We start from the raw sequence: 12,210 nt of genomic DNA, 5'->3' as shown, positions 1-12,210 counted from the left end.
TGGGGCCGTTTTACAAAAATTCAAAGTATGCATATTGTTTAGAACATTATTCTGGCTATCTTTTGTTCAATATTGCTGATCAAAATATTCCCCCTTTTCGAGATATAAAGCGTTAAAGATTTGGCATTCTGGCCCCTTGTGACCCCTAATTACGCAATATATGCTTAAATGTTTATAATATATTGTTCCAAATGGTCTAAAATTAAAAAATATCGAAAAATCAAGCAGAAAAAAATAATAAAATTTTTGGGTCATACGGGGGATCGAACCCGGGTCGCCCGCGTGACAATCCAACGCGCTAACCATTTAGCCTCTGGGATCGCCGCTTCGCGTTTTCAAATGCACATATCTCGAGATTGGCTTTTTCGATTTTCAAACAAAATACATATATGGCTTCTACAAGAGGGTCTCTTTTCATATCAAAAACAAAAATATTAAAAAATAAAAGTTGAAAAATTGCGTTTTTTAAATTCACTTCCGGTAGCGACCGGAAGTATTGATGACACACGGAAAGGTGATTCTGCAAAGCTATAAGTCATGAACTATCATCTCAAATAAGTCTCCTGTTCATATAATCAGTTTTCGCTACTAAGTTCAGACAAAATTGCATTTTAAAATCAGGAAATTGTAGATAACTCACGACCGGAGGTGACGTCATCAACAAAACCAATAAGGTTCAGATCAGTACCTATCAGATGTGAAAGTCTTATGAGAATAGACTTTACGAGAAATCGCGTGCACAAAATTGGTAAGAATGATAATAATAATAATAGGTAAAAAGAAACCGAAGAATAACAAGAAGGTCTTCCGTTGGAGACGGAAGACCTTAATAACTAGAAAAGAAACTCGTTGCGAGCAACGAGAGGTCTTCCGTCCGATTCCAGAAGGAAAACGATAAATCGAGCTAAAAAAGTAAAAAAAGATTTGCACACAAAGGGGATTTAACCCAAGTAGAATGAAATTCCAACGCACAAAATCTTACGCTATCGGGACCTCTACTCTTAACCTGCTTGTATATATTAACGAAACAGTGCTTCTCTCTTAAAATTATGAAAGACGGGTCACAATTCAAAATTTAGCGCCAAACGCCACGACTTAATCTTCGCCCCTTTTCTTTGGAATGTTCTATTAAATAGGTGTGATATCTTCAGTGAAATTAAGAAAAGAACGTTAATATAGCCTAAAATTCGAGGTTTAGAAAGTATATTTAACACATTTTACAAATTCCAATTGTATATATGCATGTAACACTAAAGCTGTGAAACGGTTATGAATTTTTTTCAATTTCCTGTTTCTCCCCAAAGTGAATTATCCCGATTAGTTAATCGAAAAAGGTTGAAACGTTTCACTGAAAAACATGGCTCGCCCTACGACGGTCAAGGAATTAGATATCATTTATGCTAAATAACTTGAATCAGGTCTTTGAGAGAAGAATGCTCAAATAAACTCCATGAAGCGATATTTTAAAAAATCGTTTTCTTATTTTTGTATTATTTATTAGTTTAATATGATACAAGTGTGCATAGGAAAAACCGAATGGTTATGATATATACTGACAATATTAATTTATATTCTTTTTTGAGAAAGTATTACTTCTATGTATGATTTAAGATCTGTTTTTCTGTAATGCACAAAAGATATAAGATATCGAATATCATTTGCACATTTAGTCTTTTCTTTCTCTAATTTGAAAACCAGCCAAAACCAATTATAGAAGACGTTAGTTTGACACAGAACTGCAACGTAACTACGACGTGACAATCCAAGTATTCCTTTACATTCCATTTACACTTATGTTACTTTTGTTCAAGCAAACGCTCGGCTGACTCCATAAACCACTATTGCGAAATGTCGGCGTTGACTGAGAGAGCCGCCATTTTGGACCCGCTTCAGATTTTTGAATGCTAATATCTAGAGTTTAGATTTATCAACATTCAAACAAATTAAATAGTAAGCATTATAAGGAGGATTTCTATTAAGATACCAAAAATAAATGAAAAATACTGAAAAACAAAAAAGTTAGAAAATACGATTTTTTTAAATTTGCATCTCGTAACGACCGGAAGTACTGACGACACACGAAAGAATGATTCTGCAAACCAGAAAGTCATGATCTATCATCTCCAATAAGTCTCCAGTTCATATTCTTAGCCATTTTCGATAAAAGTGCGCGACAAAATCGCATTTTAAAATCAGGAAATTGTCCATAACTTGGCACCAGGAGCGAATTTTCGAAATTTTTCTTCGGATGTAACAACTTCATATAATGACACATATTTTGTGAAAGTTTCATGAGAAACCGCTGAATAGTTTTCGAGAAATCGCGTGCACAAAATTTTTGTCAAAAAAAAAAGAATAATAATAAGAAACAGTACAATCACTATGGCCTCTTGTGGCAGTAAATACCAAAACGGCGCCCATTAGTTCATTTGACTATACATGTTTTTCTTGAAATTCTGTGTATTGTTTTTATTTTTTTGTATAAAGGAATTAGCTAATGAGTTTACACGTATTCCTCTTGAAAATGGTTTTCACGCAATTCAGGCATGGGCCTTATTACATTAACATGATTAAAAGTAATTAGTCAGATAACAATTACTTTGACTTTCACTTCAATTAAATTACAGGAACTAAAACATTTAATTAATTGGTTTATAATTACTTTACAAAAAATGAAATTAATTAATTACAGAATTACAGTTAAGTACAATTACTTTTTGTTCAATTACTCCGATCCCAGTCATGTATGAATTTATAGAGTGAAGGTGTGTGGTGGGGGGCAGGGGATAGATTCTGTGAGATTTCTCATGTTTCCTATAGATATGCTGTATATGCTTACATAAATTGAAGAAAAATTATTTTAAGGGGAGACCTATGTCCGAAAAGTCTTTGTGTGAAATTTTCAAGACGTTGACATTTCCTTCCTGACCACTTCCTCTTAATTTTTAAGTATTAAAAACAATACCTTTATTTGCTTATTTTTACACAAAAGCACGTACAAAAACAGTGTGAAATGCTAAAAATAGATTATTTTCAGACATTAATGTTTTACTCAAAATATGCGCCAAAAAGCACCAAAAATGTCAATGACATTCTTAATCAACAGTTATTTCATTTATATGACTTGTATTGTCGCGGATATATTCTGGAATTCGGAGAATCGGCCATGAAAAATCTGAATTTATGTTGAACTTCTTCAGTCAATTAACCTGTACCTGATTTATTCGACTTCAATTCTCTAACTTTCTTATTTTAGTGAATTCTTAGCATCAATTGGATAATCTAATCTGCGCATTAACATTTTAGTATAGTTGTGTATCTAATATTGCAATGGCAGTGAATAAAAGAGTATTTGCTACCTGATGTCTAACGAAATACGCGTGGACGGGTTATCTTCTTGATCCCAGGGGGACATGTCAATCGCATCATCTCGGGTCTTCCCGTCAGAGGTCGGAAAAACAACCTCGAATGTATTAACATCACCGGATGTTAAAAATTTATACATTTCCTGTTTATTCAAATATAGGATAGACGGAGTTAGAAGTCCCTTCTATGACAAAATTTAGATAATATCATTACATTGAATAAAGTTAAACTCCATATTCTACAAATAAAAGGTCTCCATGCATTTATTTCCAAGATCGTGAAAAAGGAGGGTTGTCATGGCGGCTACCATATACATTCGAGGTCGTTTTTCCGCTAGTCGGAAAGGCCCGAGAAGTTGCGATTGGGGGACATGTAACACATTGGGTCTAATTAGATATGGGGAGTGCCGAGCACGCGGTTAGGGGAGAACAAAGAAGGCTGTTGAGATAGGCAGACGTACTTAGGTGTATGCAGGCATAGTTAGATTGAGTGTACGTACATGGGTACTTGAGTTAAACATAAATAACAGTACATTTTTTGTTTATATTTTAAAATGAAAGGGAAGTTACTGCTCGTCAGATTCTCAAATTGGGGCCTCATATAGGGTTTTCAATTGAAAAATGAAGGAATAGTCATCAATGAAGCATGGACATGAAGTATTTAAATTTTCTAGATATGAAAATAAATAAATAAACTATTAAATGATTTCATTATCGAATTAGAGGGCGATTTATTACCAATTCAGGGCCCATGAAAAAAACCCAAACATTTTTCATGTTAATTATACAGATAAACAAGACACTAGAATACAACATATAATGTACATGTATAATGGAAAACAATTCTTTGATTAAGTACATAAATTGGTAGTATCTAAATTAATTATCATGTCTATGCAAATGTTGTTTTATTATTTTAATTATATCTATAATGTGTAATTATTCCTGGAGGAAAAATGAATTTTCAGAATCTACAATTTTATTAAAATTCAAAATCTGAGATGACTAATTGACTTTTGCGAAAACCAAAAAATTAAATAAATAAATAAAAATTAAAACAAAGCAAAAAAACCAAAACAAAACAAAACAAATAAATAAACAAAACAAACAAACCCCAAAAAACGAAAAGCAAATAAAAAACACAAGATTTTTTTTTAACTGAACCAAGCTAGGGTACTGCTATACCAAATGTACCTATACCTATGTTCTATATTTCCTAGTATCTAACTATTACGAGTATTAGACAATAGGGTTGTTGGACTGTTTTGTCCTGTTTATTAGTTTTGTTGATTCGTGGCCTTTGAAGGGTGCTGGAATCTGGGGGTCATACTAGTTAAGTGTATGACTGTCGCTTTACGGTGTTTGTAAAGTGTGGGACCCTGTGTTTTGTTATATTGTGCCTGTCTGTGCGGTAGAGCACTAGTTTGGTTTTTGTCTGCTGTTTCGTTGCCTTAGTATGATTTCTTAGCATGTTTTGTAAATACGTTGAATATATTTAGTCTGTATATACGTTGCGCATATTTGTATATTTTGGCAGCGCACTTTAGTCATAGTTTTATCCCCAAGGTCTGATTCTTATCAGACCCGATCCCTGGTTGTTGTAGGGAGGTCGGTTTGGCTCTAATCTGTTCCCCTACACGTTACATAAATTGGTGGCAGCGGTGGGATTTAGGGATTGTCCATTAGAACTATTTGAGATAAAGAGAAAATCATTTTTGTTACATATTATTGAAGTGCAGCTATGGATGAATTAGAGAAAGAAATCACATTTATCGATAAGAAGTTGAATGAGCTAAGAAATCGTAGTCTCGAAGTGACGAGTGGGTTTGACCATTCGACCCCTAAGGAAGTACTTAACCCCAAGGCGAGTTCATTTGACTCAGGAATGGAGACGGCGCGACCGTCAATGTTTTCAAGAAAATGTTCATCTTTGTTGCATGAAACTCCTAAAATAGAGAGACATCACCCTACCTCAGACACTTTTTCGGGTGCAAGGCCTAAAGAAAATATCGGTATTCCTAATCATAGACAAAGCTTTAGCCTACCAGACGATGATGACTATTTTCGTCTGATATTACTATGAGAAAACCTTCAAGAGTACGGTTTTCGTCACCGACACGTTTAAGCGCCAGAGAAAAACCTCCTAAGGCAGCTTCTGTAGCCATGAAGCCTGCTACATATGATGGAACAATAGCATGACAAGACTACCGCAGTCACTTTGAAGCGTGTGCCCAAATAAACGGCTGGAACGAGGAAAGTAAAGGTACCTACCTTGCTGTTTCATTGCGTGGTAATGCCCTGGGTGTCTTGGGGAATCTTCCCAGAGGAAGAACTCCAGAATATGAAGAGTTGGTGCGTGTTTTGGAAGAGAGGTTTGCTCCACCAAGTCAGACCGAATTATATAGAGTACAGATGAGAGAGCGACGGCAGAAACCAGGGGAAACTTTGTCAGAACTAGGTCAGGCTATTCGGAGACTTGCAAACCTTGCGTACCCAACAGCAGACGCCGAGATAAGAGAGACTCTTTCTAAAGATCAATTTATTGACGGGCTTGTTGATTCCGAGATGCGGATACGAATAAAGCAAGCTAGGCCAGCAAATTTAAATAAGACAATAAGGTTAGCTGTAGAGTTAGAGGCATATAACAGGGCAGAGCGTAAAAGCCATCTGCGGAGTGCGACCCCTGAAGTTTGCAATAAAGTGTTTGAACATAAAGAAGGTGACTTTATATCTCTGATAACGAAGCTCTCTGACAAGTTCGAGAAGCTTTCTAAAGATGTAGAAGAAATAAAACAAAGAAGATCTCCATCTTCCCCTGTTTGGAGTAAGGGTGGTTACAAAAAAGGGGATGAGGTGTATGTTTTCCTTCCTCGAAGAAAGGTGGGCCATTCCCCAAAATTTACGAGCTTTTGGAGGGGCCCATTCACAATCGGTTCAAAGAAATCAGATCTATTGTACGAAGTCAACTGTGGGTATAAGGAACAGTCGCAGATAATACATGCCGACAGGTTGCGACTGCTTAAACCTCAGATTTTGGCAGATGAAGTCGTTGTAGACAATGAAGAAGATGAGGTTGAATCGTTCAACACCCAGGATTTGGTAGATACACATAGTGAGGGACAAGATGCAGTATCTGACAAGAGGATTAGAAAACAACCCATCTGGCTTAAAGACTATGTCCAGTGAACATATTTGTGAGGGGAGGGCTGATATGTATATTAATGTAGAGGTATAGATTAATGTAAATAGAGCATAATATATGTGTATTGGTTGATAAAAAAAGAAGAAAAAAATAATTAAATGTAAACTACTTATGCGAGGACGCATAAAACTAAGAAGGGGGTAATGTCGCGGATGTATTCCGGAATTCGGAAAATCGGCCATGAAAAATCTGAATTTATGTTGAACTTCTTCAGTCAATTAACCTGTACCTGATTTATTCGACTTCAATTCTCTAACTTTCTTATTTTAGTGAATTCTTAGCATCAATTGGATAATCTAATCTGTGCATTAACATTTTAGTATAGTTGTGTATCTAATATTGCAATGGCAGTGAATAAAAAAGTATTTGCTACCTGTTGTCTAACGAAATACGCGTGGACGGGTTATCTTCTTGATCCCAGGGGGACATGTAACACATTGGGTCTAATTAGATATGGGGAGTGCCGAGCACGCGGTTAGGGGAGAACAAAGAAGGCTGTTGAGATAGGCAGACGTACTTAGGTGTATGCAGGCATAGTTAGATTGAGTGTACGTACGAGGGTCATTCAAAAAGTTCGTAGACAATGGCGCTTTTGGCAGTATTTCTTTTTAAAAATTCATGATCAACACATTATTATGTTTAGAAACATTTATTTTACCTATGTACAAAATTTTATTCAATTTGAATAAATGGTACTAGCGTTATTCAATTTTAAAATCGTCTTGTTTTGTCTGCACGGAGCACTCTCAACGACATTGTAACGACAAATTCATAACGTCATCACGTCGTATTTTACAGTTTTTCAAAATACTCCCCTCTGCATTTCACACACAATCTGTGGCGTCTAACCCACTCACTGAATGTATCTCTATACCATTTGTCATCGAATCTACTGACAATTGTTCGAGTTGCATAAGATTGTTCTTCTGTGTTTTTAAACTTTTTGCCACGTAACTCGGCTTTCATGGTAGGGAAAACCTTGAAATCCATCGGCGCTAGGTCAGGACTGTAAGGTGCGTGAATCACACGTAAATCCAACTCCAGCATAGTGGTATCAGCGCGGTGGGCAGGAGCGTTGTCTTGATGAAGAAGGAACTCTTCTATCTGCTTGTCAGGCCGTTTCTTACGAATGGCATTTACAAGATACCGCCGAATCACCTTTTTTAAAAGAGAATGAAGACTTCACCATTTTTTTTATTGTCTATAATAATTATTTGAAATGCAACTTTGATTTACATTTATTCGATCAAATACCCGGTAAATAATCTTTATAATGGTATTTTAAACGTTATTAAGAAATTATAAATTCATTATCACATGCTGAAAAACTACTTTAATATTTATTTTAAAAATATGTACAAGAAATAAAGAAACGGTTATTACCTGTGCGTAGTATTCTGCATTGACTGTTTGTCCCTCGGGTACTGCATGCACAAGTAGCATACCACGGATATCCATGAAAAATATAAACATATTCTTCCTAGCAGATTTTCTTACTTTAGCTTTGAGGGGAGGTGGAGATGATTTTCGCTTCCATGCTGAGGATTGTTGTTTTGTTTCAGGATCATAATGAAACAGCCACGTTTCGTCAGTTGTTACTATTCTTTGAAGAAAGTTGTCTTCATTCGAATACCGCCTTAAGAATGCCCGAGAGAGTTGCAATCTTTTTGTTTTGTCTTCATCAGTCAGGAGTTTGGGTATCCAGCGCGCCGAAACTCTTTTCATATCCAAGTGTTGAGACAAAATTGTAAAAGCGGTACCAGAGCTGATATCAAACATCGACGCAAGTTCTGCAACTGTGACGCGCCCGTCACGCTCCATAACGTTACTTATTCTTTCGACCAAATTTTCACTAATAATTCGTTTCCGCCCTGCTCGCTCATCATCTAAAACAGAGTCCCTGCCCTCCAGAAACCGTCTATGCCATTTATAGACAAACGCACGGCTCACTTTTGACTTACTTCCTGCCTTTTTCAACATTTCCACAGTTTGGTGTTTTTCCAAGAGCAACACAATATTTTATAGCAACTCGCTGCTCCGTGACGTCGTGCAAAGTCATTATTTTTGGCCTTTTTCGATGCGGACTATGAGTCTTCTTTAATCAATTTTTATTCAACGAAGCACTATATTACGTCAGAATTTTGCATATGAAATGACGTAACAATACCCTTTTTGAATATATAAATTTTATTAAGATTTAGCGCCATTTTTTAAAATGACGACTAATAGCATAATACCAGGAAATAATTATACATGACTAAATTTTGCCTTGCTCCGTGACCCGTTTTTTGCAGCTTCGAAATTTAATTAATTTGAAAGTATGTCGGAATATTTTAAAATATTTTAGTTTAAATTAATTGGAATAACTCTTAAAATATGTCTACCAAATTTGGATATAATATGACGTTAAATAAAAAAGTTATAATAAAAGTCTACGAACTTTTTGAATGACCCTCGTACATGGGTACTTGAGTTAGGAAGATTTCTACATTTCCTAGTATCTAACTATTACGAGTATTAGACAATAGGGTTGTTGGACTGTTTTGTCCTGTTTATTAGTTTTGTTGATTCGTGGCCTTTGAAGGGTGCTGGAATCTGGGGGTCATACTAGTTAAGTCTATGACTGTCGCTTTACGGTGTTTGTAAAGTGGGGGACCCTGTGTCTTGTTCTATTGCATCTGTCTGTGGGGTAGAGCACTGGCTTTGTTTTTCTCCGCTGTTTCGTTGGCTTAGTATTATTTCTTGGCATGTTTTGTAAATACGTTGAATATATTTAGTCTGTAAATATGTTGCGCATATTTGTATATTTTGGCAGCGCACTTTAGTCATAGTTTTATCCCTAAGGTCTGAATCTTATCAGACCCGATCCCTGGTTGTTGTAGGGAGGCCGGTTTGGCTCTAATCCGTTCCCCTACACGTTACAGTATCTTTAAAATGAAAGCAAATTCATTGTAATCCATCCCACATGAAAAATTATAAAGGAGAATATGTAAGTATTACCCCGTTTTTCTTGTCGTATTTTTTACAATTCCGACATGCATATAACAGGTAATATCTTAAAAAGTCTTTGTGTGAAAATGTTGCAATTCATATTTTCTAAAAGAAGTAGCCCCTCTTTTTATTTTAACAAAGAAAAAAGTATACCTTTATGATAAAATAAACGAGAAATATGATGTTTTCTTTTATTTTCGTACTCTTCTGTCATAAATATTGACCTTTCTGCACTTAAAAAAGGATAAGTAGGCACTGAGAAACATCTGAATATAAATCTATTTTGCAAAGAGCGAGGATTTTGTTTTGATTAGATATAATGTAAACAGATAAACTTTTTTCTTCCTTATTCTAATCATTCTGCCCCCCCCCCCCCCATTTCCCCGCAACAATCAACACCTAATAGAACCTAGGAATGACTTTATAAAAAATATCTACATATACTATAAATCAATAAGTAAATATACGTACAAGTACATTTCTTAATTATTTTTTTTTTAGTTTTATCCTGAAAATACAGTTAATGGTAAACATACAATTTAAGATTTTATCTTATATTTTTTCGCACTTTTATATCAGGATATCATAGAGATATTTCTTTACAACTGAAATTGCTATAAATTATCTACCAAAGGAAGAGGATTCTAATATTACCAAACCCTTTAAATCAAATAAAACTGTTATGAATGATGAATTTTTTTTTTGTAAACTGTGTACGTTATTGATTACTGTAATAACAGTGTTATGCCTATAATCACAGTTGCAGAAGTCAGCGGAAAAAAACAAACGTCGCTATTGTGACGTCACATAACGCGGCTTTGACGTAGAACGACATAGGTCCCCCCTTAAAAAAAACTATTGAATCATTTCGGAAGTGATTGTTTAGAGCACTGGAAGTTATTGTACGGCTAAGCTCCGTCCCCTAGAAGTTATTGTACGTTAGAGTTCAGCCAAAGGTTTTCTGTCTGATTTAAATTATGGACAACATCAAAAGAAAAAGTACCGCACCGTGACACAAGTATTGAAAGGGTGGAGATTCTGTGAGATTTCTTATGTTTCCACTAGCTCTGTTGTATAAGCTTTAAAATATTAAAAAAGTATTGAATTTGAATTTTTTCGGAAGTAATTGTTCGGTATATTAGAAGTTGTTGTATGGCTAAGCTCCGTCTCTAGAAGTTATAGTACGTTGCACTTGGAATTCAGAAAAAAACGTTTTCTATCTGATTTAATCAAAAGAAATGTACCGCATCATGACACAATTCAACCAGAATAGATTAAATGCTCCGGACGACCATATAGTATAACGGAGAAATAACGTCGGCCTGCATTGCATATGTACGCGGATAAGTTCTTTATATCAAAACCCTAAGTATTACAATACTGTGGTATTAGTTAAACTATCCCTAGTATTTTTGTAAATTATGTTTGAGATCAATGTCAAATATCTTGTAAGGCTGGAATGTGTAAAGAATATTAAATTGTATTACAAACAATGCTTAAAGAAAGGCTTGGTAGGTTTTACATTTTAACATAGTTCGATAGTTATTATAAATACGAATAAATTGATATACAGCACAGCTACTATCTCTCTTGCTGATTAGAGATATTACTAAAAATAGCTTAGTTTACACCTTTGAGCTTGCACTGAAATTAGCTGTTTACCGGAAGTGACGTTTGTGACGTCACAAGTGTTACTTTGGGCAATTACAGAATATTGTATAGTCTAAAATTAAGAGCAACTAGCATTAGGTCATGTAAAATTTTAAAATCAAACGTCTTTAACGCATACAGGCAGTACGTCAGGTTTATTTCCTGATTACTAGGCCTAATTTCATTTCTGGCAAAAACAATATAGTTCCGTACTATATGTATAAATATTGTAATTAAATGGTTTGATTACCACCCCCCTTACCCAACACCCCCAATTTTGCTTCTCCATGTTTGTTTTTACACATTTAATTTACTAAAAATTTCTTTTTTAATTCGACCATAACTTTGAAAACGCTGGTACAAGCAGCACATCCCCCCTTCTATAAAAAAAACAACGCTCATATGTTTGATCAATTACATTGCAATCAAGTGCCGGATTATTGTTTTGAAGTTCACATCATCAGTAAAGTGCAGGGTGTAGATTTTTTTTTTCAAACCTCATTAGTTCCGTATTCTTTAACAATCATAGATGGCATTCAAGCTAATTTGATATTTGGAAGCTGTGCACCCCGTTTCTTAGTGTTGACGTAGACCTACAGTGTATCTCAATATTACACTGCGATTGTATTATTTAATTACTGCTTACATGTATATTTACACTTGTGAACTCTTAATAATATTGTCTGTTGTCTTCCTTTTTTATCTCTGTAAAATAACCTTTAAAAGCCATTTCACACAAATGAAGTTCCTTTCAATACCTGTCTGTTTACTGTATATAATTGTTTTTTTTTTTCAATCAGAAATGAAAGAAATTTCGACATTTTTATTTCAAGATTTACCCACCCTGTCCTAACCTGACTATAAGAATGAAAAATTGAATAGGATTTTTCAAATTTTAACAACGTTTTTTTTCCATAAAATCCTAAAATCATCATTAATTTGTACTTTATTAATTTTTATTTATTTATTTATTTTTTTTTTGGGTGGGGGGGGGGGGTTATG

At 34.9% G+C, this 12,210-nt stretch overlaps 1 protein-coding gene across 1 annotated transcript; it reads right to left on the bottom strand.

The window, feature by feature from the left end:
- Positions 1–7,359: 7,359 nt before the first annotated feature.
- On the bottom strand, positions 7,360–8,547 carry LOC134280041 (histone-lysine N-methyltransferase SETMAR-like). Its single transcript, XM_062762475.1, has 2 exons — positions 7,951–8,547; positions 7,360–7,725 (listed from the first exon to the last, which is right to left on the bottom strand). The coding sequence occupies exons 1-2, from the start codon at positions 8,545–8,547 to the stop codon at positions 7,360–7,362; spliced, it is 963 nt and encodes a 320-aa protein (XP_062618459.1).
- Between the last annotated feature and the right edge of the window lie 3,663 nt (positions 8,548–12,210).

This window comes from Saccostrea cucullata, unplaced genomic scaffold (genome assembly GCF_032062105.1).
Source record: "Saccostrea cucullata isolate Sc308-1 unplaced genomic scaffold, CSIRO_AGI_Scuc_v1 ctg9702, whole genome shotgun sequence".
NCBI lineage: Eukaryota > Metazoa > Mollusca > Bivalvia > Ostreida > Ostreidae > Saccostrea > Saccostrea cuccullata.
Note: the sequence above shows the minus strand (reverse complement) of the source record. Positions and strands in the feature narration are given on the sequence as shown.

Excerpts from the sequence above, each read along its gene's own strand:
- LOC134280041 (XM_062762475.1), bottom strand. The coding sequence starts at position 8,547 with ATGTTGAAAAAGGCAGGAAGTAAGTCAAAAGTGAGCCGTGCGTTTGTC. Across the intron at positions 7,726-7,950 it reads ATGCAGAATACTACGCACAG|GTGATTCGGCGGTATCTTGT; the intron begins GTAATAACCGTT and ends CTTTTAAAAAAG.